This window comes from Sturnira hondurensis, unplaced genomic scaffold (genome assembly GCF_014824575.4).
Source record: "Sturnira hondurensis isolate 20B ecotype Veracruz unplaced genomic scaffold, ASM1482457v3 Scaffold0018728, whole genome shotgun sequence".
Lineage (NCBI taxonomy): Eukaryota > Metazoa > Chordata > Mammalia > Chiroptera > Phyllostomidae > Sturnira > Sturnira hondurensis.
The window spans coordinates 4297285-4323070 of record NW_028091359.1 but is presented as its reverse complement, the minus strand read 5'-3'; the positions used below and the strand labels follow the sequence as shown (position 1 = coordinate 4323070).

At 40.8% G+C, this 25786-nt stretch overlaps 1 protein-coding gene across 2 annotated transcripts in view; it reads left to right on the top strand.

Moving 5' to 3' along the window:
- Positions 1-728: 728 nt before the first annotated feature.
- Positions 729-25786, top strand: part of NSF (N-ethylmaleimide sensitive factor, vesicle fusing ATPase) — a 139392-nt gene continuing 114334 nt past the window's right edge. For both annotated transcript variants that reach the window (XM_037069717.1, XM_037069718.1), the window contains exons 1-4: positions 729-832; positions 20595-20680; positions 22514-22613; positions 25714-25753. In XM_037069717.1, the coding sequence (XP_036925612.1) occupies positions 821-832; positions 20595-20680; positions 22514-22613; positions 25714-25753 (238 nt within the window). In that variant the 5' untranslated portion in view covers positions 729-820. The remainder of the gene's footprint in view (positions 833-20594; positions 20681-22513; positions 22614-25713; positions 25754-25786) is intronic.

Genomic DNA, 25786 nt, shown 5'->3' with positions numbered 1-25786 from the left:
GGTACTCTCAACCTAGGCATGGGCCCGGACACGGCATCCAACAAGGGACCTACCACTTTGCAGGGCGATGTTCAACCAACTGAGCCATGCCAGTTAGGGCACGAATTACTTTTATAAATGAAAATAAATATAAAATATTTAATAAAGTAATATATTAAAATATGGAAATAATTCACTTTTAAATTAGAAGAAAATATTAACTTTAGTTTTTCAGGCTATACATAAGCTAAAAATAAATGCCAACTTCCAGGAGCTAGGAAAACAAGTCCGGTTACAGAGAAAAGCCTGAATTCACGCAGAAAATTTGAATTCAGAGCCAACCGCTCATTAGTGATCTTCTCTGGGTAGGACTAGAACCCACGCTGGGAGTTCATATACATTTCCACATTTCAGTGGGTCTAGAAGTATCAAGCTAAAGGCCATTAAAGGGCAAAGTGCAGCTGTCAAAACGATAAGCAAGGGCTCCGGGACGAAAGTCTCAGAAACCTTGCTGCAAAGTTCGGCGCATACCGCCAGCTGTGATGAGATTAGGAAAAGCCCTGCAGAAGCTCGCTGGCGGACACGTACACCCTAGAAATACCACTCTCAAATAACCTGAAATTCAAAATGGCGCCCGCGCCCCGCCCTCCCACTGAAGCCCATGAGCCCGCACGCGCCCTGCGGGGTGGGAACTCCAGGGCGGGGACGAGCCGGGCGCGTGCGCGGTCTCTCAGCGGCTGCGCGCCTGCGCGAGGGCGGGAGGCAGACGGGGGCGAGCGCGGCGGGGGCGGGCTCTGCTAAGCGCCTAGGAGGACCTTAGGAGCTGGACGTGTCCGCGAAGATGGCGGGCCGGGTGAGTGCCGGTCCGGGAACCGCAGCACAAGGCGGGGGTGCTGGGCTTGCCGGCACTCCGATGTCCGGACGGCCCAAGGGTGGGGAAATGGGTCTGAGCAAATGGGGCATTGGAGGGGGCAGCAGGCCAGAGCAGGGCTTGAGATTGAGAAGGGGGAGCGGTGGCAGGGGAATAGCCCTTCTCAGACTCCATCCCCCTAGGAGAGCTCGAGGGGAGGTGAACCCCTGGCTTCCAGGGTTTCCTGGGTCTCCTTTAAGTTCCCTTTTCCATACTTTGGGGCTGTACCCCTCGCCCCTGAAGGCAGCCGCAGGGTTGTGGACGTCCCATCCCCGTCTGATGGACTCTGGGGGGTTCTCCGCACCCCATTGCGAGGGCTTATTAGGTGCAGCCTCCGGAGTAACTGCGGAGGATCCGTCTGCTGCATTGGGACGAGAGCTGTGGGAAGGGGCATTAAGAACCCATTTCTGGTTCTTCATAGTGAGAGGTCTTGGGAAAGGAGGAAGGAGTGCAAATGACTAGTGTTAAAACCCCGGCTGTGTGGGGGACCCGTCACTGCCGGATCATGCACTGTCTTTAGCGTGGATGTCTTTAGCTTGGTCTGGGGGTTTAGGGTATCGCATTTTGCTTTTACGACTGCTAGTCGCGTCAAATGCAGCAGAATGTGTTGTAGTTTCAGGGTTTTTAATTTTACTTCCTCCTCTAACCTCTAAGATCGCAGTGTAATATGGGTTTGGCGAGGGGAGGTAGAGCTGGTTCTGTGCTGTATTGCAGAGTGCGTTGAGCTGTAAGCTTTCCGAGGGATGGATCCTGCCTAGAGATTACACTGATCATAAACCTGGGAACATTAACTGCGTCATTAGGGGATAAGGATGTGCTATCCCCTGATTATTTTTGCTAGAATATTTGAATGTTTGCATAGACTTAAGCACACATGCAAATGTCCTATCTTTAAGAAATTGTCATGACTGTAAAGGTCATTTAATTCTCTCTTTCTCTTCCTTTCCCCCATAGCCTCTCCTTTTTATCTGTGGCTACTCTGTCCACCTATGTTTCAGATTCTGTCTTTCCAACCCCAGGAACCCCATTTTAAAATACTCAAGCTCTCCTATCTCAAAACAAACCCTCCCTCCACCTCCACACTTGTCACCTTTTCTCTTTCCACTTTACAGCCAGAAATCGTGAGTAGAATTGTCAGCATTTATTGTCTCCCATTTTTTTTACCACCTGCTTACCCCTCAGCCCACTGCAGTCAGATTCTGGCTGTGTCATTCCGCTGAAATGTGTCCCTAAACTTAATTGACATTTTTCATTTCTCGTCTTGCTTCATGTCTCAAAAGCATGTGGCATTGTTGACTGACCATTGCCTCTTTCATGGAAAACGCTCTTCTTGTGGCTTCTGTGAAGCCTTGCTTTTGCAGACTCACCCTCCTCTGCCCTGTTATTCAGTGCATATGTTCCTCAAGGCTCTCTTCTCACTCTCTATTTTCTCCTTGGCCAGTTTCTTCTAAGCCAACAGCTTCAAATTCTATCTATATGTCAGTGATTTTCAATATTTTACTCCCAGTCTAGAACTGTCTTTTAAGTTCCAGATCAATATGTCAAACTAGCTAGTTTGACAAAACTAGGCACCTCAAATTTAACTTGTTGAAATGCAAACCCACTATCTTAGCCCACCAATTAGTACTTTTCCTGTGTTTCCTATTTCAGGGAGTGGCACTACCATACATGCATTTATATAGGCCAAAAACCTGGGGTGGGGGTATGGATGTCATCCTTTATACCTATTCTCTTTCACCACATCCTTCAAACTGACTGAGTTCTATCTGCACCTGCCCACTGCCCCAAAATGTATTAGGACCAAAGAATGTGGCTTGGGGCATTGTTGCTTTACATTATACCCAAATCACCCACTGGACTGGTCATATGAGTTCTGTCATTTTAGCATCCTATAAATTTCTTCAGTCTCTACCTCTCCATCATCTTCAGTTTTCACCTTCTTTTCCTGAACTACTGTCATTTCTGGTCTGAACTGTTGCAGCCAGCTCTGAAGTGGTCTCCTCAGGTCATTCTCCACATTGATTGTTTCCTTCTGTGCCTATTCAACCCCACCTTTGATGGCATCTCATTACTTTTGGGAGAAGACCACATCTGTAATTAGGCCTGTAAGGTCTTTTGTGGTTCTGCTCCTGCTTCTCTCCACTGCCCTCCTCACTCTGTATGCTCGGGTTATATAAGCCTTTCAGTCCTTTGAGCCCACAGTGGCTTCTCTCACCACGAGGTGTTTGCAGGTGCTGTTCCCTTTCTTCCTCATGTTGTGCTCCCAGCCATTTCCCTCCCACTCAGATGGCTCAGCCCCTCAAAGGAAACCTGTTCCAGCCCCACACTTCCGGTCATGATCCTTTGCTGTATGCTCTTGAGAAACTGTATTCCTTTCCTTGGAGATTTATTTGTTTGTTATTTTAAATTTATCAGTGTGATTGTTTGCCTCTTCCATTAGACTTTACCTTCCATTAAACTACGTTGGGTTTTTACACAGTTTGCACACTGTCTGGGACCTAGGTGCTCAATACATATTTTTTAAAACGTGAACCTAATTTCTCTGTGAATATACTAGGGATAGAGGGCAAAAAGCTAGCCCATTTTACTGACATGTTAAAAAGATTTTTCTTTATATCGAGTTCCATGTAAATTATATGCATAGATATTATTTCTGCTGCTTAGAGCTACATAGAACTAAACAACTTATTTTTCATATGATAGCTCTTCAGATATTTAAAGACAGTTTACATGTTTCCTCAGATTTTCTCTTTTGCAAGTTAAATATCCTTAATTCCTCCCATATTCTATGTTCCAAACTCTTCATCTTTCAGGCCACCTTCCTTCAGAAACACTCTGTCGTATCATTGTTTCTTCTCGAATGTGCCGCATGCAACATAGTGATCAGTGGGGAATACACTTGAGCTGTGTATGTTCTCTTGAGCTGGACAGTACTATTAGTAACACAGGGTAAAATTGTGTTTGCTTTTTTTCTCCAGTAAATCACAACTTTTGGCTCCTACTGAGCTTATAGTCCACTAAAATACTAATATTTTTTAAAATCAGCACCCCCTCCCCTATTGTAGGTATTATACGGTTGTTTGGTTGAACCAAAATGTAAGGCCTTACATTTATCCCCTTTACAATTCATTGTTTTAGGTCAGGGAATATCTGCTACTTGTTGAAGGTCTTCTTCAGTTTTAATTCTTTCCTGTTATGAAACACAGTAGCTTTCCTTTCCAGTTTACTAGTAGTGATTCCCATGTCTACATTCAAGTCCTTGATAAAAGGTCCTTGAAATAGCCCTTGACCATGGTGTTAGAGACCCTCTGCTAGGATGACACACATCAGTGCACTCTTGATAATGTACTTTACCTAGAACTTTTTGGAGATTGCTGTCAAAGTGTAATTTTCAAAAACCATCATATTTTGGAAAATCTGAACACCTTTGGTCCATCTCCGATTGTCTTATTTCTTCTGATAGGTATAATTTTCTAGTAAGGACCTGTCAGTGTTTAGCAAATAGAGAGTTAGCCTTGTAATACCTTTAAAATGGGTTCTATGTTTCTTTTTTGTGTGAGAAAAAGGTATTTTGAATTATTGCTTTTGCTTAGTTTAGTTAATTTTGGCATTCCAACATCATCCTGTAAATGGCATTTGTATTCACTATGCCGTCAAACTTCTGTGTCTGTGTTGTGTCGCTGTAACACTGTATCACTGGTTTTTGCTTTAATAGGGTTACTTGCCTGTGGTATATCTTGTCCTTTGCCTTTTCTGGCCGGAAAAGAAAGCATCCTATTTAGTTAATCTGGGAAATGGGCTGCAGAATAAAATGTGTGATGATACAGCATTGAGAACATCAGAACTTGATTAATCCCTAAAATATCGTGAAGTCCATAATCTGAAAAAAGAGTCTAAAAGAAAAGAATTTTTATCATTATTGTTCTAGTGTATTTATTATATAAGAAAAATGTGGAATGATAAGTTGGATACATTTTATAATAAAATGATCAGTTGACTTAAATTTACCTGCTTTCCTTTAGCCTTTCAAAAATGTTCAATTAAGTAATAAGTTCTCTCAGCTATTTTAAAATTTTGCTACTAATAACACAGATTCTAAAGGTATAATTATTACTACTTACATTGAATGTGGATACTTTAAGATGAGCTCCACATTCAGACAGTTACTACTGCCCCAGGCCTCCGCACCATCTTTTAGAATTCCCATGCTCTGGAATCATGGAATCAGAAGTAAAGAAAGACTCTGAAACACAGCCTTAATAGTTTAGGAGAGCTGCCTCTAGGTAAGGCGAGGCTCCTTAGTAAAGCTTCTCTATGTGGTGTTGCTTTCTAGGCCTCTTATATTACCACCACCACCCCACTACTGAAAAAAAAAAAAAGAAGAGGAGAAGAAAGGCTTTTCCCATTGTTCTCTGTAATCATCTTTTCAAATTGCTAGGAATCTCACTTACTGGAGATCCAGCAGTTCCTTTCTAAAAGTATACGTGCATTAATGCAAATAAACCAGTGGATCACTTTCTTCCTCACCTGGTTGAGGTGATTTGTTGTAAAGAAATAGACTATGATGAATGTTGAATAGGCCTCTAAGGGAGAGAACTCGCCTAGGAGTAGAAAGGTGTGTAGAAAGATGCTAGAGGTAAAATTTACCTAATGCAACATTTTGGCTACACAGGTTAGTGTAATAGTGTCAGTTAGTATTTTGAAGCAGGTTTTGTAGCCTAGTCCAGGAACCTACCCACTTAGGCTTTATGGGTGAGTGATATCTTTACCAAATAACCGACCTTCAAGTGAAGTTTTGGAGCGCAAGTTATAAGTTGGAGAGAGCTCATGTACAATACCACAAGTCAAAACAAATCATATAAAATGTTTCTTAGTCCCATTCTCTAAATCAGTGTTTTGCTAGCCAAAGAGTATCAACTTTCTGCAATTTTATATGCAGTAGTTACTGCTTTTATACAGGGTCCGGCACAAATAATGCCCCTTTCTTATGAGCTGGTAATCTATACCAAATCTTTTATTACAAAATCATAAGCACGTAACTCTGTAACATAACAATATCACACTCAAGCACACCATAGGGCATTTTAGGTGACATGTTCAAATTGCTGTCCATCTCGTGCGAGATGTTCATGTACCAACCACACTCAGCTTAGTCGCTTCTACCGGACCCTGTATATTACTTCAGTGGAGATTGTAAAAACTGTCTTCAAGTGCTCTACATTTTAGAGAAAAATTGGAATCTTACTATTAAATAGCTGCTTCTTTCTGAAACCCAGAGGAATGTGTGCTTAAGATGGATGTGTTCTTTTTTCCCCCAAGTATTTAAATCAAGATGCAAAGGTATAAAGTGAAAATATATTTATTGTTCTACTGTTAAAAATTCCTGAATTGGCAGAACAGTAACCGCTGCAAACGTCTATATTGACAGTACCCTAGATACTTGCAGTAATGCTGTTCTTAAGGGTCCACACCCCAGGCATGGTGTTTTAGACAGTAGTCTCTCAACAAGATCCCTTTTCATACTGCAGAATTAATGTCCTTGGATGGGCTCTGAGGCCTGACTTACATGGCCTTCAGTTTTCTAGTGATTTAATCTCTAATGTCTAACCTGTTTTGTTATGATGAAAACTAAATATTCCTCATGTGATTATAACTTTCTATAAGCTCTGTGCATTTCAGAGAAATATACTTTATATACATTTTAAGAGATTTCAAACATGCTAAGTACGGAAAATGACATAACATATATATCCTTGTGCTCACTCTCCAGATTTAAGTGTTAAGATGCTTTGATATTTGCTTTAGATTTTTAAATTTTTAGAAATTAAAATGTTACAGTTCCAATTGAATCCCTTTTGTATCCCTTCTTTTTTTCTTTCTTTTAGAACCTGTTATTTTTGGGATTTAATTTGATTCTTTCATCACATAAATAATATGAAATTTAATTTCATATCAGTCGGCTGGGAAGAAATCTGAAATGTTTACTATGTCTGATTCCTCCCTCCCTCCCTTCCTTCCTGTAGACCCTATGTATCCCTTCTTTATTCCACTAACCTTTCCCAGAAATAGCCACTGTCCGAAAGTCAGTATAGATCCATCCTCTTTATGTCTACGTATGTGTGTGCCCATAAAAATACATTTTATGTGTATATAAAATGTATATAATGGTGTTATACTCTGTATTTCCTTCTGCAACCTGCATCTTTTCATTTAAAAGGACACTTGAGACTTAGTCATGTTGATATAGAGAGAGCCAGTTCATTCTGTTTAACTACTGTGTCCCGTTCTATTCTGTGAATATACCACAATGATCTGTTTCCTCAGCAGAGGGAAACTTAGGTGGTTTCAAAGTTTATTTTTCTAGAGTGCACATTATACATGTCTCTTAACATATATATGTAAGAGTTTCTTTAGGATATATGCCTAGAGATGTACACATATGCATTCTTACCAGCAGTATAGGAGTTTCTGTTACTTATGTCCTCCCCAGCACTTAATATTATAGACATTTTTTTTTTAAAGATTTTATTTATTACTTATTTTTAGAGAGGGGGGGAGAAACATCAATGTGTGGTTGCCTCTCACACATCCGCAGCTGGGGACCTGGCCTGCAACCCAGGCATGTGCCCTGACTGGGAATCGAATCAGCGACCCTTTGATTCTCAGGCTAGTGCTCAACCCACTGAGCCACACCAGCCAGGGTGACATTTTAATTTATACAGTATGATAGGTGTAAAACAATCCTGTTATTTAAATTTGCATCTTTTCTGGTTACTAGTGAAATTGAGCATTTTTCATATTGATCTTTGGGATTTCCCCTTCTGTAGGTTACCTTTGTATGTTCTTTGCCCATTTGAGCTATTAGCATTTTTAAAAAACTGATTTGTGGAGCTTTTCATTTTGCAGGGTGTAAGGGTTGCTTGGATTCTCATCCTTTGTTAGTTGCAAATAGCTTCTCTCAGGGTGATTATTTTACGTTTATAGTTTTAGATTTAAATTTTATTACAGTTACAGTTACCTGTTTTTTCCCCTCTATGATTAGTATGTTTTTAAATAACTTTTTTCACACATTGAAGTCAGAACAATTTTTTTCTAAAAGGTTTAAAAGTTTGCTTTTCACATTCTGGTGTTTAATTCACCCGGAATTTATTTTTGTGTTTGGTGTGAATGAGGAGCTAATTTTATCTTTTCTGTATGTAGAGTCATTTGTCCCAATATCACTTACTGAGTCTGTCCATTCCCCCACGGATCTGTACGCCAGCTCTGTTTCATATCCAATCTATCTGGACGCTGTTCTGTTTCATTCTTCTGTTTATCCAAACCACTGCTTTAATTACCATAGCTTTAAAAAATATTTTTCAATTACAGTTTACATTCAGTATTATTTTGTATTAGTTTCAGGTGTACAGCATGGTGGCTGGACAATCATATACTTTACAAAGTGGTCCCCGCGATATTTCCCATACCCACCTGGGAACCACACATAGTTAGTTATTACAGTCTTCTTGTCTGTATTTCTTATGCTGTACAATCACCATAGATTTAAAATTATTCTTGCTCCCTCCTTATTTTTCTTCATTTGGCATTTCTTGGCCCTTTTTCATAAGACTTTTAGGAGCAGCTTACTCCTTCCTCTTTTAAAAAATTATCTTTATCTTTAAATTTAATTTCTCTTTATCTATTATTATTGATTTTGACCTACTTTTTTTTATATTAAGCCAAAAAGTGCTAATAATTTACCACAGCTTTGGGCTCCATAGACTCAAAACCAAATGCATTTGCATCAGCTGTTTATGAGTAATGCAGGGTATTTTGGTCTTTTGCTAAATTCAGAATGAAGTGCTAAGTTCTGATGTATTTTGCACTAAACATATAGATCTTTGGTAATGGATAAAATGGGGAAATTATTAATTTAAGATAAGAAATAACCTGTCATTTTTTAGATCCAACATTTACTTATTTTTAAATCACTGAATAATGAAGAGTAGAGTTACACTGGTGGGTTGTTTAATTGTAGGTGTTTTTAGTGTGACGTGTATGTGAACAAACAGTTTCTTGGCTTGACATGCAATGAAAATAGTAATTATTACTAATTCTTGGTCTTCCAAAGAAAATCTGTTAGGGGATTTAAAATTTGTAGTTATCATAGTTACTTTTCTCCTAGAGAATAATATTAACAAAATTTTGTGAGAAGAGAGCAGATTTAATTCCCTCTGTTTGAACAGAACGTATCATGGAAGTATGAATAATTTTTGAATTCATGGATGAACATGTATTTCTGAATACCTTAATAAATAATCATTTGGTCAATGTCTGTAATTTGAATTTTAATGTTATATTCTCTGCTAAGGTATTGAATACTCCACTGGTGTTTATTCTGTTATGTAAATCATTAATAAGATAGCGTAGATAAAACTTTAAACAGCTACTGGACTCAGACGCAGTCTTTCCTTCACCTACAGATACAATCTGATAACTATTTTTTTTGTGTGTATAGCCTTCTAATCAATTTACTACTTATCAAGCATCAAAATAAACTAAATTATATTTACCAAGTTAAATGATAAAATTGACTCAAGAGCATTACTCAAGTCACTTTTCCACATATTTTCTCTCTATTGTAGAAGGGAGTGAACCTGTATGTCTGTTTTTATGAAGTTTATTTCTCCTTAATTAGTACAATGATTTCTCAAAGTGGAGCCAGTTAGTATCACTCGAGAACTTGTTCAGAATGCAGATTCTCAGGCCTGGCCTCGGGCTGATTAAATTGGAAGCTCTGGAGCGGGGGAGCCCTGCAATCTTTTAGGAGTTCTCCAGGTGATTCTGACGTCTGGACTGAAGCTGAGAACCGTGGACATAGTGCAGTATTTTGAGCACTCCGATTTAGTTCCTTATAAATTGTTGGAGATTTTTTTCCAGATTTCTTTACAAATGTATACTCCAGCTTATTTCTAGATTTCCAATTACTGTCTTTTCTTCCCTTCAATACCTTCTATATCCAATTTTCAAACATTTAACAAAGCTTAATTATTTCTTGCAGTATAGTAGATGTTGTACCCTTTTTGACCTTCCCATAGAAACAATTTAAAATGCTAACTATAGTTAATAATGTATACTTGAAATTTGCTGGCAGAATAGCAAATGAAAAAAGCAAATGTTCTCTTAAGTGTTCTCACCACACACCCGCACACAGAATGGTAACTCTGTAACTTGACTGTAGTAATCATTATACAACATACACTTATATCACAACACCACACTGTATGCTTTAGGCAGAACTCCCTAAAGCTGAACATATGCTGTGTATGTTTATGTCCCCGCAATTCTACTCGAGGCCGGGTAGTGTGAGGTGGGAATGTATTCAAAATACATACATATATTATTCAAAGACATGTACACACATGTTAATAACAACAGTATTCATAATTAAAAACTAGAAGCAACTTAAATGGATAAATAATGGTGGTATATTCATATAATTATATACTATAGGGAGCGATGAAAATGAATGAACTATTGCCACATGCAACAACATGGATGAGTATTATAATATTGAGGGGTAGAAGTCAGACACGAAATAATGCGTGATGTATGGTTCCATTTGCATAAAGTTTTCAAAAACAGGCAAAACTGAATCTCTCATTTCTCTCGGGTGATAGGAACGAGGTAGTGCTTATCTGTGGTTGGGGTGAAGGTCTAGTGAGTGCAGGGCAGCATGGAATGCCGGCAAGGGCTCTCTTGTACCGGGTGCTGGTTACCTTGGGTGTGTTCATTTTGTAGAAATTCATTGAGCCAAACACTTACAATGTATTTACTTTTCTGAATGTATTGTTTTTCTTCAATAAAAAGTTGAATTAAAGAAGTGGTAATGTTTTTTTTTCTTAAACTGTGTGGTAGCTACATGGTGTTTGTTTCATGGTGTTTGATATCTTACACACCTTTAATAAATACCTTATTCTTATTTAGTATTCAAAAACTGTAAAAAGTAACCACTGCTTCATTGTTAATGTGTATCTATAATGCCCCAGACACTGTGTTTCGAGCATGTGCACAGAGCATAGTGCCTGGGACATTGTCAATATATGTTAACTAAGCATTCTGCTGAGTAGAATTAGGCTAGTAATTCCTTTTTGCCTTCTAGCAACCAATTTTGACTCAGTTATTGGTAAATAATTACTTGTAGATAATAACGTTATAAATAATGCCAATATATTGTGCTTATTTTTGGTATTATCAAGCTGAATTTGTTAAACTGTTGAAAAACTTGTCAATATTATGGCATGAGCACTAACCATCATGAATTGTTAGTATGTTGTTTTTAAATGTGCCTCAGATGAACATAATCAATTTAAATAAGTATAGTACAGACTTATAGATAGACGAAAGTCAATAGATTTTGTAGCTTTGAAGATGTGAAATTTATTCGACCTAGTTTTCAGGTGTCTTGATTTTTTTTTTATTTGCTTCTGAACAACTAGAGTCACAGCTAACTTTGACATTAAATCTTGTGTTCTTTCCTTTGTACCATGCGGCCTCTTGCTTCTCTCCTGTACCTTCACTTTCTGCTTTCCCGACATGCAATGCCCTGCGTCTTGCTGAGGGAAGAGTCCTCGGGTGTGACACACAGGGGTTGGGACTGGGGGGAGGCTCTAGACTTTGGCTCTTAGTTCTGATTCCTTCTCCAAGGATTCTTCTTCTCCTCTTCACCCTTCAAAAGAACATTGGTGGCAAATTTTCACCAGGATGTTGGGAATTAAAAAAAAAACTTCATAAACATTGTTTTAATTTCTTTAACAACATTTGGAGTAAACTTTTCTGAGAGCACTAAGTTACTAAATAAGGATATTTGAAATTGAATGGTATTTTACTGTTTTGAAAACACCTTCACAGATCTTTTCTCACTAGGTTCTCAGAACAACCTTATGAGCTGTTCAGAAAATTTAGTTCAACTAACAGAAAAATCCACAGCTAACATCTTACTCGTGAACACTGAAAACTTCCTCTTGAAGATCAAGGACGGGATGAGGACATCTGCTCTCGCCTCTGCAGTTCAGCGCTCTGTTGCAGGTTCTGGGTAGGGCAGTTGAGGAGGAAAAAGGCATCAGATTGAAAAGAAATAAAATTATTTGTGGATGACATGACCTTGTATATAGAAAATTCTAAAGAATTTACTGAAAAAAAAACTGTTAGAGCTAGTAAATGAATTCAGCAAAGTTGCAGGATACAAGTCCCATGTACAAAAATAAGTGCATTTCTATTCACTGGCAGTGAACATCTGGAAATGAAATTAAGAAAACAGTTTAATTTACAATAGCATCAAAAGAATAAAATAGAAATAAATTTAGCCAGGGAAGTGCAAGACTTATACACTGAAAACTATAAAGCATGCTGAAGAAGTTAAAGATCTAAATAAATGGAGAAATGTGTTCATGGATTGTAAGACATAATATTGTTAATATAAGATGACTCCCCAACTTGATCAATAAATTCAATGCAATGCCTATGAAAATCCTAACTGTTTTTTCCAGAAATGGACAAGCTGATTCTAAACTTCCGATAGAATTGCAAAGCCACTTTAGCCACAGCAGTCTTGGAGAAGAAGAACAAGGTTGAAGGACACACTTTCTAATTACAAAACTTACTACAAAGCTGGAGTAACCAAGATGTTGTGGCAGTGGCATGAGGACAGTCATGTAAACCAGTGGAATAGCATTGAAAGTTCACAGATAAACCCATCTACTTATGATCTACCAATTTTCAATGAGGGTGCCAAGGTCGTTCCATGGGGGAAAAGTATTTCTAACAAATGATGCTGGAACAACTGGATATCGACATGCAAAAGAATGAATTCAGACCCCTGTCTTACACCAGATACACAAATTAACTCAATGGGTTAAAGATCTAAATCTATAAAATTCTTTTTTTTAAAATATTTTATTTATTTATTTTCAGAAAGGGGAAAGGAAGGAGAGAGGGAGAGAAATATCGATGTATGGTTGCCTCTTGTGAGTCCCCTGCTGGGAACTGGCCTGCAACCCAGGCATGTGCCCTGACTGGGAATCGAACTGCGATCCTTTGCTTCACAGGCCCGCACTCAATCCACTGAGCTACACCAGCCAGGAAAAATTCTTAAAAGGAAATGTGAAAATCCATAGAACCTTGGATTAAACAGTGATTTTTTTTGAGTTACACAATATATAAGCAATCCAAGAATAAATAGATAAATCAGACTTCATCAAAATTTAACACTTTCCTGTATCAAAGGATCCTATCAAGAAAGCGAAGACGGCCCACAAAATGAAAGAAAATATTTGTAAATTATATGTCTCTGATAAGGTCTGGTATCCAGAATACATAAAGAACCCTTACAACTCAACAGTAAAAAAACAACTCGATTTTAAAATGGACAAAGGATTTGAAGAGACATTGTTCCAAAAAAGATGGGCAACTAACAAGCACTTGAAAAGATGCTTAACATTCTAGTCATTAGGGAAGTGCACATCAAAACCACAGCGAGATACAACGTGACTCCCGGTAGTGTGCTGCAGTTAAGGCAGTGTTGGTGACAATGTAGAGCAATGGGCGCCCTCCTTCACTGCTCCTGGGGGTGTGAAATGGTGCGGCCATTGTGGGAAACAGTTTGGCAGTTCTTCAAAAACTTGGAATGACCCAACAGTTCTACTCATAGGTATATAACCAAGTGAGTTGAAAATACATGTTCATATATAAACTTGTACATGGATATTCATAGCATCATTATTGATAATAACCACAGAGTGGGATTAGTCCAGTGTCCATCGACTGGTGAATGAACACATGATACATCCATGCAGTGGAATATGATCCAGCCATGAAAAGGATGAAGCACTGTCACATGCTACAACTTGATGCTACGTGAAAGAAGCCGATCGGTCAGAAAGAACAGATCGTACGATTGTATTTATATGAAATGCTCAGAGCAGGCAAATCGGAGAGACAGAAAGTAGATTAGCGGTTGCCGGGGCATGACAGGAGTCAGGAATTGGGACCAACCGCTGACAGATACCCAGTTTCTTTGTGGAGTGCTGGGAATGTTCTGGAATTGGTGGTGATGATTGTGCTACATAGTGAATATACGGAAAAGCATGGAGTGTACATTTTAAAATAATGAATTGTATGTTATACAAGGTGCGGCAAAAGTAGGTTTACAGTTCACATGGAAAAAGACTTGCAGGTTATGATTATTACAATAGCTTTATTAACTCAGTTTTGCATGCTCACACTGTAAACCTACTTTTGCCCCACCCTGTTTTAATACATAAAATTACATTGTCTCAGTCTGTTTGGGCAGCTGTAGCGAAATGCCTGAAACTAGGTTGCTTATACACAACAGAAATTTATTTTTCATGGTTCTGGAGGCTGGAAGTCTTCTGAGGATGCTGGCACGGTTGAGTGTGGGTCCTGTGCTGGATCACAGACTTCTCGCTGTGTCCTCTCTTGATGGAAGGGATGAGCTAGCTCTCTGGGGCCTCTTTGACAAGGATACTAATCCCACTCATGAAGGTTCTGCCTTTATGGCCTAATCACCTCCAAAAGGCCTCACCTCATAATGTTACTACCTTGGGCACTAGGTTTTCAACATATGAATTTTGGGAAGACACAGACCATAGCAGAGCTCTATTTCAAAAAAGGCTAATAGCAAGTTCAACTGCTCTGGCTGGGTAGCTCAGTTGGTTAGAGCATTGTCCCCATAGGCCAAGGTTGCAGGTTCGATCCCTGGTCAGGCCACATACGAGGATCAACCAATGAATGCATGAATATGTGGAGCAACAAATCGATGTTTCTCTCTGTCTCTCCCTTCCTCTCTCTAAAATCAACAACAAAAAGTTCAACTAATGTGTATTGCGTGTTCATTGGGTGGACAGGCATGCCAGAGCTTAAAATGATGGTGTTTAACTACATAGTGTAAGATAGATAGTGATAAATAGTGAGAAAACTGTTGAAGAAGCACAAATAAAGGAAATATAGGAACCAGGGAGTTTCACACATGACTTTGCAAGATGGGTAAATGGAAGGCGTTTGGAATAGGGAGTTGAAGCAAGAAGAATAGTGTGAACAGAGGCGTGGAGTTGGGAATATGAAGCACATAGGGTCGGCGGGGGGGGCATTGAGGTAGATGATGCAGAAAAACAGGGGTAGATCCTGCTCAGGAGTTTTGGTTTTATTATTTAGAAATCGCATTTTTAATTTTAGGTCTTGTCTGGTGGCAGAGAGAAGACCAAATTGGAGAAAAGAAATTAGAGTCAGGGAAACCAATTAGGTTATTGAGCAGGGGCGGTGGGGGGGGCTTGTCTGTGTTTTTAACTTTTTATTATTTATTATTTATTTCTTAGGAGAGAGGTAATATGGGCTGAACTAGACCAGCAGTCATGAAGGTGGAAGGGAGGACTGAAATGCAAGTGACAGCATAGAAGCAGATTACTAAGTCTTGCCCCCTCCCCCCCCCCCCACTGTGGAGCAAGAGGTTAGGCGGTGAAGGAAAGAATGACCCTGAAATTGTGAATTTGAGTGACTTGAAAGGATTAATGATGGTATTAACAGAGAGCCAGCAGATGGTGAGAGAAACAAAAGAGTGAACAGTGTGGAGAGGAGGCACCGCTGAACTTGGCAATTAGAAAGTCATCGGTGACTTGGAAGACAGCAGTTGAGGTGAGTTGTTGCTGGACTAAATTTTGAATGATAGTTACGGAAGATTGCTGTAGGAGAAGAAAATGGGAGGCGAGAGAGGGAGACTTGAGAAGCTTCATTGTGAAGTGAAGAGAAAAAAGGTTGATAATTTGAGGTAACAGGTGAGTTAAGGGAATTTTGCTTTTTAAGTCACTGTGAGAGGTGCAGACATGCCTCTAGGAGGAGAGAGACCTGCGGCAGTGACCAGGATGCACAGGAGAAAGGACTGGTGGGTTGGGACCAGACCTGCAGGTGAAGAAGGGTTTGCCTCCCCTGTATTTGCATCCGTCTTCAGTCATTCAACATTATTTGATTTTACCCGTGTTGTATGTATAGGTAGCTAGTTTCTTTTTAGTTGCTGGATACTGTTCCTTTGTGTGGACTCTACCGCAGTTCGTTTATCCATTCACCTGCTGGTAGGCATTTGTGTTATTTCCAACTCGGGGTTATTGTGAGTAAAGCTGCTGTGAGCATTTGGGTGCAGCTGTGGCTCTGCTTGCGTTTCTTCTGACTGACTACTTCATATCTTTGCCAGTATTTAATGTTGTCAGCCTTTTACAGTTCTCTTCTCTTCTCTTTCCCAAAAGACCAGCATGGGAAGTCGCTTTCATCTTTAAGTTTGTAAGGGAAGTTGAAGGCCCTGGGGGTATGAGGAGGCTCATCTCTGTGAACAGCTGGGTGATGGTCTGAGGTCGGTGATGCGAAGGGTATCTCTAGAGGCTCTTTGAGAGAGAGCTATAGGACATAAAAAGTTTAATTACTCCTACCCCATCATGTCTAGTCCCTCATGACTTCAACATTTGAACAGAAATAATTATTATAGGAGTCTATAGCCCAGAGCGACCCCGCAGGCCTGGAGACAGGGGTTACTGACGGCCTTCCGCCCCTTGCTCGGCACCGGCACCGGCACCGGCACCGGCACTGTCCAGCAAAACCCAATGCAGCAACAGCCACTAGCCACGCGTGGCGCTCGAAACGCGGCAGGTGCAAGTGAAGAATTTTTAATTCTAATTAATTTTAATTTTGTCTATGTGTCTGTTGGTCACTTTATTGAACAATGCAGTTCTAAAGTGTTATTTTTCAGGAAAGATGGTCTTACAAGAAATATACTCATTGAGTGGGATTTGTCAGCTGAGCTGGCTCTGGGGCAAGTTTGCGTGTTCCCTCCCACGTCCCTGTCGTGTGGGGAGTTTGCGTGTCTCTGGAGAGCCGTCCCCAAGGCCTGCAGACCCCAGACAGAGGGAGAACTGGTGGACTCAGGACTGCCGCAGTGCGGGCAGGGGCAGGTTAGTTGGTAACCAGCTCTCCAGGTCAGGTACTGTGGGTTTTTTCTGCTGAATTTGCCCCACTAAATTCTTTAGTGAACGGGAAAGCATATACTTTATCCAGTTTTTAAAGTGAATCTTTGGACAAAATTATGTCACTTAAATTCAAAAGCTGTATATAGTGTCACCCAGAGGAGTCCTGGTTAAATCCCCAATTTTTCAAAGAAGAGAAACAAATTCTCTTTCTGTCTTTTAAAAGCTCTCAAATAAATAGTGATATAATCACTTCCACTAAAGTTTCATTCTTTTGAGTGGGAATGAATTAATAATTTTTTACATTTCAAATTGTTAATGAAAACATTTTACAGCCTTCCGACAGCTAAATGTTCTAGTCACTCAGATTACTAAACTTGTATAAAATTGCTCATCAGTTTGTATTTTCGTTTCTTAGTAGCTGCATGGGTCTAGTGGCTGGGCTCTTAGATTATTCATTCCTAGAGGCAAGGTCAGTGTCAGAAAAACAGGAATTTTCCCTTGGCATTACTGTGGTAAGTAAACAGCTACTATTTTGGGGACTTACGTTGTGATGAGAAAATGAGATACCCTGCTTGGCTTACCATAAAAACACAGATGCTTCTAGATTCCAGCAGGGAGGCCTTTTGCTCACAGCATCTGTTTTAGTTGGCCAGATGGATGACTTCTAAAGAGTTTTTCACTGTTTTTTGAAGGACACCACCTCTTTGACAAGTAAACAAGTTTACAAATGGAAAGGTTAACTTAGCATCTTGTAATTTTTGTATTACTTTGGCCATATCAGTTCTCTGTCATTTTGGGCTATTAGATAGTTAAGTTATATCACTTCCTAAGTAACCTTGACATGTTCTTTGTATGCATTATTCTTTGACTTGTTTACTTTGCAGTTGAGATCGCTTTGTGTTGGTCCATAAGTTCATTTATTCACACACGTTTGATGAGCACTGACTGTGTGCCAGGCCCTGTACTGCCCCTGGAACCGCAAACTGGGGCAGAACTCAGTCGCAGGTCTTGAGAAGCATACTGTCTTTTAAGCAGTGCAAACGTGTGAACAGACAGGAAGGTAAAAATGCAGGTAGGTGCCTCCACTAGAAGTTTATTCGGTCAGTTTTGTGGGGAAGGCAAGGTCAGAGTGGTTGCCTGAAACTGCAAATAGTACCAAACCCTGTACATACTGTGTTTTTCCCTATACAGACACACCCAGGATAAAGTGGGTGCAGTAAGAGATTAACAGTAACTAATAATAAGACAAACAATTACAACAATAGACTGTAATAAAAGCGACGTGAGTGTGGTCTCTGTGGGTTTAACTGAGACAGCTCAGGGGTGTCTGACGAGCAGGTGGCAAGTGTGGTGCGGACGCACTGGGCAGCGGGAACCGTTCAGGTCCTGGGCAGGCCAGAGGGGGCCGCACAAGATTCCATCACGCTGCTCAGAGTGGCACACAATTTAAGACTTAGGAACTGTGTTTTCCTGGAATTTCCCATTGAATAGTTTTGGACTGCCATTGACTGTGGGTAACTGAACCTGCTGAAGGCAACATGCGGACGAGGGAGGACTGCTGTAAAAGAAAGCTTTGTAGGTGAAGGGGTCCCCAGGGTGGGTGGGAAATGGAAAAGCTGGGCACGTTTTGGTCAGGGGGTTGGCCCAGCCGCCACCACGGGCAGGAATACCGTCTCATTCAGAAAGCAAACTTACGGCCTAGACTTCATTCATCGCCTGTTCTGAATTAGTGGTTTCCAAACAGTTTACTGTGTATCCCCTAAGCAAGGAAATGTGTTGGTCATGATATCACACGTATGTATATATATTTATAACATATACTAATAAGTTATATACATAATAAAACATATGCCAAAAGAAATAAAGAGGGTGAGCCCAAGATGAAAAATATACTCTTGTTTTTTCTTTTTTTATTAATAATAAGGAAAGCAAAGTGATGCTTCATTTTCTCTTCATTATTCTAGTATTTTGTGATCAGTTTCTGAATTCAGTTTATTTTATCTTGCACACCCTTCGGTTGCACGTACTCCCACCTCAGAGACCACTGTTCTAGACAACTGGGACGACTAGATCAGAACTGGCCCTTAGTGGAGGGGTGTCAGACTCATTTTCACCGGGGGCCACACCAGCCTCGCAGTTGCCTTTCAAGGGCCGAGTGTAATTTTAGGGCTGGGTGAAGGTAACTGCTCCTTAACAGTTAAGGGAGAGCTCGGTGCTACTGCAGGGTAGAAACAAGGTGCCGAGCCGGATAAAAGAAGGTGGAGGGCCGGATTCGGCCAGTAGGCCTTGCATTTTCCACCTGTGCCTTAGTTAAAACAAAAGCAAGGCAAAAAGTAATTTATTTTCCTCCATAAATTTGTGCTTGGGAAACAAATTGTAGATTCTGTGAGCAAAGAATCAGCTTTGGCTTGAGATTTGAAGAAGGGGCACTTTAGTCATGAACTGACTATGGGTGTCATATTTTACTAACTAGGAAACTTTAGGGAATGGTGGAGGGTTATTGGTTAAATATAGTATATGGAGGAATGTTTTGCTAGTTAGTGTCTGTTGATCAAAAATTGTTACTTGCTTTTTAAAAGATATATACCCTGTAATTGTCTTTGTGGAGAGGTATTTGGAAGATGGTTTTCTCAGTCTGCAGGAGATATGGTTCATAGCCACTTGGGATCTCTTATAAAGAGATAGTTTTTAATAGCCAACTGCTGGAAACAGCATAAGTGCCCATCAGTAAGTGAGTGGATCAAAAAACTGGTACATTTACATGATGGAATGTTAAGCAACAGGAAGAAAGAAGGAGCCCCTACCCTATGTGACAGCATGGGTGGAGCTGGAGAGCATTATGCTAAGTGAAATAAGCCAGGTGGTGAAAGACAAATACTATATGATCTCTTCTGTAAGTGGAACCTAATCAACAAAACAAACAAGCAAAAATAACCAGAGACATGGAAATAAAGAACAAAATGACAGTACCAGAGTGGAGCAGGAAGGGGGATAACAGGGCAAAGAAGGGGAAAGGTCATCGAGGAACATGTATAAAGGACCCACCAACAAAGACAGTGCGGGGTGGAGAGGATTGAATGTGGGAGGTGGGGGTGGGTAGGGCGAGAGAGTAATGGGGGGAATGGGCCCAACCATTGAAAAAAGAGTAAAGAAAAAAGATAGTTTTCATGATGCACTTTATCAAATTTCTTAATTTACTTCATTGTGTTTGAATCAGTCAAAATTCTTCTCTTTGAAGAGATGGAAAACCAACTCAAATAAAGCTTGAGCAAAAAAAGAGAATTTCTTGGCTTAGAACCAATGTTCAGGACTCAAGACCTTTACCTTGGTTGTCAGGTCTGTGTTGCCTTTGCTTTCTCTGCGATAGTTGATCCTCTCTCAGAGCAGGAAGTCTTCCTCCACGTGGTAGTGAGGTTCGGGAGGATGCCTTTCCTCCGTCACCGGTCTGCGTGCCGTCCCACGGGTGGAATGAGACTCTGTGTGGCCGTGTGCGCTGTGACCGGCACACCCACAGAGCACGTGGAATGAGGAAGGAACTGTTTTCCAAAGAAAGGATTTGCTCTTACCTTATGACGGAGTGCTGGGGGTCAGAAACAGTTGTTTACAACAGGTGGTGCCGCACAGAGGCTAGGAAGGCTTAAACTATTCTTCTTGCTTACAAAAGATCATTTTATTTTCCTAACCCTTGATTTTTACAGAGTATGCAAGCTGCGAGATGTCCTACAGATGAATTGTCTTTGACCAACTGTGCCGTTGTGCATGAAAAAGATTTCCAGTCTGGCCAGTGAGTATTTAACCTTGTTTTTCTGCACTTGTTAGGTGGTATTTTAGAAAGTTCTAGAGAGCCCTTATTTTTTAGTAAACCTAAGAATAATTTTGTATTCCTCTTGCTTACTAAGAAAATGGAGATAAGAGTTATGTATTTCAGTCTTTACTGTGTTAAACTTTTGTAACTATAATGTTTTTAAAATCATGCATTGCTTTTTACAACTTTCATTTTTTTAATCGATTTTCTTAGCAGAACTAAACATACTGGTTATACGAATAGTGTGGTCATTAGGTTTTTGGCTCTGGAGTCGGTTGTCTGAGTTTGGGCTCTGACTCTGCCAGTTACGAGCGTGATGACTGTGGATGAGCTCACCTGTGAAATGGGGATGAGGGTGGTATCTTCCTCCGCGTGTTTGTGAAGAGTGAGTTAAACAGATGAAGCACCTCGAGCAGTGCCTAGCACGTTAATGAGTCCTTGGGACATGTTTGCCATTTTGATCGGTGCTGCTGTGATACTGTGAGAGACATGAAAATTTGGAGATGCACAACAAATGTAGGATCTTTGCAAACGCTCTTCCTGGTCATTTATTTTAACTGATTCACATCACCCACTGCCAGAACTTCTGAAGGCCCTGCACTTGGGTGCCATCCACGTACTTCTGAGGCCAGTAGAGGTCAGGAGATGAAGGGGCGGCACCAGAAGGCAGGCTAGGGAGATAAGGAACAATGAAGCAGGATTTTAACCGAACCTTTCTCTGTATATTGTTTTAAAGCTTTCTATGAAATACGTGAGTTTCCCAGAGTTAGAATTGGTAATAATCTGTGGCTGTCAGCTTTAGAGTAAGGGCTGTACTGTGTGATCGTATTGATACTGTTTTCAGTTCTAAAACTTCTGTGATGCTAAGTGGAACGCGGACCTCCCCACACACAGACTGGAGTGTAGATAGTCTGTGTGAGAGTGTGTGTGGGATTCGTCCCCAGGTGTCGAGTGTGCACTGTGCTCACGGCGGGGCTGCTGGCAGTGCGCAGCTGTGCGGGGCTCGTGCGCCGGTGGTGAACTGGTGTGCGTAGAAACACTGACTGTCGTATTAAAAAATTTCAGCATCTTCAAAGATAATTCAAAAAAGAAAGTGTGTAACAGTTTGGAGCTTCTGTCTCACACCCAGTTCTTGGTAGTTTCTTAGGATAAGAGAATATTATAAAATGACTATATTTTATTTGTTTATGGGTGATTTCTGAGCAGGGCAAATTAGCACAAAACGTTTTGAAGTAGTAAATGTTGATATCTATATGAAAGCTGATGTATTTTGTGAAAAATATTTTTGCCATTGTTTTAGTTTTACGGATTGTTACTGTTTCAACCTGTTGTGCAAGTCTGCAAAGAGATTTAAATACTTGTCCTAAAAACTAACTTTTTTTGGTTCTTTTTCTGCTTCTTCTATCTTTGATTCTCTCCCCTTTATTCTATTTTGGAGGTGAAATAATTTTCAGGAGAAAAAATTCATCTAGTTTTTAATTAATACTAAGGACTCCAGATTACTGTTATCAGTTTTATGTAAAGTGAAATGTAATGAAATTAATGTGTTGGGTGGAATGTGCTCTCTTGAACCTGGTCTTTGTTCTGTTTGCTGCATGTTTGGCCCAAGGTGCTCCTTATGCCTGGAAAGCATGTTGAATTGCTGAAGTTTTTGGAAATGACATCTGTGGTCCTAGTCCTTCAGGACTCTCCTGTGAGGCTGTGTTTTCACCTGGCGCTCACCGAGTCTCAGCGGTCAGACACCAGCACACGTGAAAATGGTGTTGTTCACCCCCTCTGACATGGAGTGCTAACTGTGTTTCTGTCCCTCAGGCACGTGGTTGTGAGGACCTCTCCCAACCACAGGTACACGTTTACACTGAGGACCCACCCATCCGTGGTTCCAGGGAGCATTGCGTTCAGCTTACCTCAGGTAACTCCCGTGTTGGTTTACTCTCTCCCATTCTTGAAAGTCGTAGCGGAATGCGTTCATTTAAAGCAAGCATCAGTCACCCCGTGCTGTACAATGCACACTGAAGAAAAAAGACCTAGGTAATAACGTGGAATGTAAAGACATAGCCTTGATTGCCAGTTTTACTGTGTCTGCCTTTTATTGCCTTAATTTTTTCCTAATTAAAAAATATTCAGAAGTAATATCAGCTATTGAATAAGGTGTCAACTCCCAGGGTAACAGAGAGGATATAAAAATAACATTTAGTGTAAAATTGGCATAAATGCAGGGATGTCAAACTAAAGAATATGATCCGAGCAATTGTTTTCTCAAATTACAACCCCACTTGCTGGACTCTGGTAATGGCTGGGTGGGTGGTGCTCACATCTGTGACTGTTGGTGGATTCTTCAGAGGGAGATGACCCAGCGCTGCCCCAGGCACATAGGACACAACCTTAGGAGCACCACAAGCACCGGTCTGTGTCCTTCTCTCCCTTGTCTTGCTGAGACTGCTATTCCCACAGCCTTGTAAATACTACCCCTAGCTGCTTCCAGTATGCTAATAAGCCTCGATTTACTCCTCTGAAGGTTTAGGGAAAGAGATCAAACACTCATTTTGGGGAACTATTAAATATCTCCTGAAGCTCTCAGAAATTAATGGAAAATCTTCACTCACTGTCCCCTTTTCCCTGTTTGGGTGCATTTCCATGATCAGGACTACTTTTCTATATTTTCTATACTTTCTATACTTTTCTACTTTTCTAGTGTTTCTATAGGTCAAAGGTTTGGGATATTCCAGGGTTTGTCAGCTTTCACATAGCTCCATTTGGGAACATGCTGGTTAGAAACAGCGTTTCTATTTCTCCTTTTCTTTCTGCTATTAGAAAAAAATTTTCCAGAATTTACTGTGGGCCAAGTACAAGCCCAAGTACTTTTACATTATTCACTCATTTAATTCTCGAAACAACCTCATACCAAGATACTATTATTATCATCCTTTGAGACTATCTTTGGGACTGAAGTACAGAAGCTGAATGTGGCTTCTCTGTGACCCCAAGTCTGGGCCTAACCAGCATGCTGCTACGTTTCAGGTTGGCTGTGGGTGGGATGGGGTGTTTCAGAAGAGGGGTGTGAAGGGCAGGAAGGAGGGAGACGTGACCGTGGTGAGAAAGCTGGAAGGGAGAGAACTTAACATTGCGTGAATGTAAAATTCAGCATCCTCTTCACTATTCACTACAAACCTGTGATATTCAGATGGGTAAACAAACTGTTGACTTTCAGCAAAAAAATTATTTTTCTCACTGATCTTTGCAGTGTTATCAGTGATTACTAATTTTGAACGTATTCCAAGCCAGTCCCGAATTCCTGCCTGAACACAATCTGGCCTGCCTCCGTGTATTATTGCTGGTACAACCAGTTATGACCCGGGGAGAAGCTAACACCTGGCTGCAGAGGCCTGAAAACCCTTTGGCTAGTACATGATGACTAGTTGTCACCACCTGATTATTTGGATTCCTTCGGTTTCAGTGTGAGGGGGACTTTGCCTTCAAGTCCCCCCCCCGTCCGCCACGGATGAAAATAAACACTACCAAGACATGATCTGCTTGGGGAGGAGCGGTGGCCAGTTTCTCAGAGGAAAAAAGCCAGGAGCCCCTTCTTCCAGGGGCTTTTATTGGGTTGTAATACACAGGAATACAGGGCGGCAAGGATCAAAACAGTAGATAACATTTCAAAGAAATCTGAGGGCTTAGTCTGAGTCAGAGTCTGTCAGGAAGGGGGTTTGCAGAAACTTTGGGAGACATACTCATGTCCTGCTCAGACCCTTAACACATGAATGGAAGTACTCTTAGCAGAGCAGATTTCACAGGTTTATCAGGAACTCTTTGTGATGCCAGATTCTTCCCTAGGACACTCAAGGCAAGGAGCTGCACCTCTCCCCAACAGGTATTCAGGCTTAAGGGGATTAGAGCCAGGAAGAGCTTCTTGAAGAGGACATGGGGACTCAGGCTATATCACATAGCTGGGGACAAGGGTCCATTGTTCCCTCTTTGTTGCAGCCCCCTGAGTCCTTCCATGATGGCCTCCCAAGTGATCAAGTCTGGCTTAGGTTGCCCCTCTCTCTGTGAGGAGTCTTACCTGTCATTGACTTCCGACCATGCTTTGGGGGCAAGGGGAGGAAACTGAGGCAGCATTCGCTACCAGAGACAAGCCTTGTCTCCTGTGGCCCGCATTCCGGAGGTCACTCACTCATCCTTAGCCATGAGGGGTAGTTACAATTCCTGAGACCAGGCAGAGCAGTCCCCAATAAGTGTATATTGTCTGACCAGTTTTAATTTGAGGTATGAACTGTTTTTTTTCTCTTTGCGATGCTGTAACAAACAGTGTAACTAACCACAGTACATTTAGAACACTGAAATATTATCTAATACTACAAAGACCTGGAGGAGTATTAAATTATCCAGTGGTGCCAGCTTCACTGTAAAAAGGCACGCTTTGTATGTTTGGGGTTGAATGTTCAGATACAAACTGTAGCGCATAAGTTTCCTAGACTGCTGTAGCAAAGCACCACAGACTGAAGGCTTATGGTGACAAGTTCGTTCTCACAGTGCTGGAGGCTGGAAGTCTGAAATCGAGGTCTCAGCAGGGCCACGCTGTCTCTGAAGGCCCTGGGGGAAAATCTATTCCATGCTTTGCTTCTCGTGTTTCCAACAGTCCTTGATGTCCTTTGACTGGTAGACATATCACTGAGTCTCTGCCTTCATCGTCCCCTGATTTTCTCCCCATGTGTCTGTGCCTTCTTGTCTTCCAAGGGTACCAGTCATATTGGCTGAGGATCTACCCTAATTCGATATGACTGCCTCTTAATTTGATTCCATGTGCAAAGACCTTTCTTCCAAATACAGTCACACTCACAGTTGCCAGGGCGAAGTCTTTGACGTGTCTTTTTGTGGGATGCAATTCAACATATAAGAGATACCATGTTTTGTTCTTTGAATATGTTCCTGAAATTCAGAGAAATTCCTCTTCATTTATCTAACTTTGATTGATTTGGCTTTGTCTTTTTTTCTCTTTTATTTTACAGCGAAAATGGGCTGGACTTTCTATTGGGCAAGAAATAGAAGGTAGGTAAATATTTTAGCCACCTGAGAAAGATT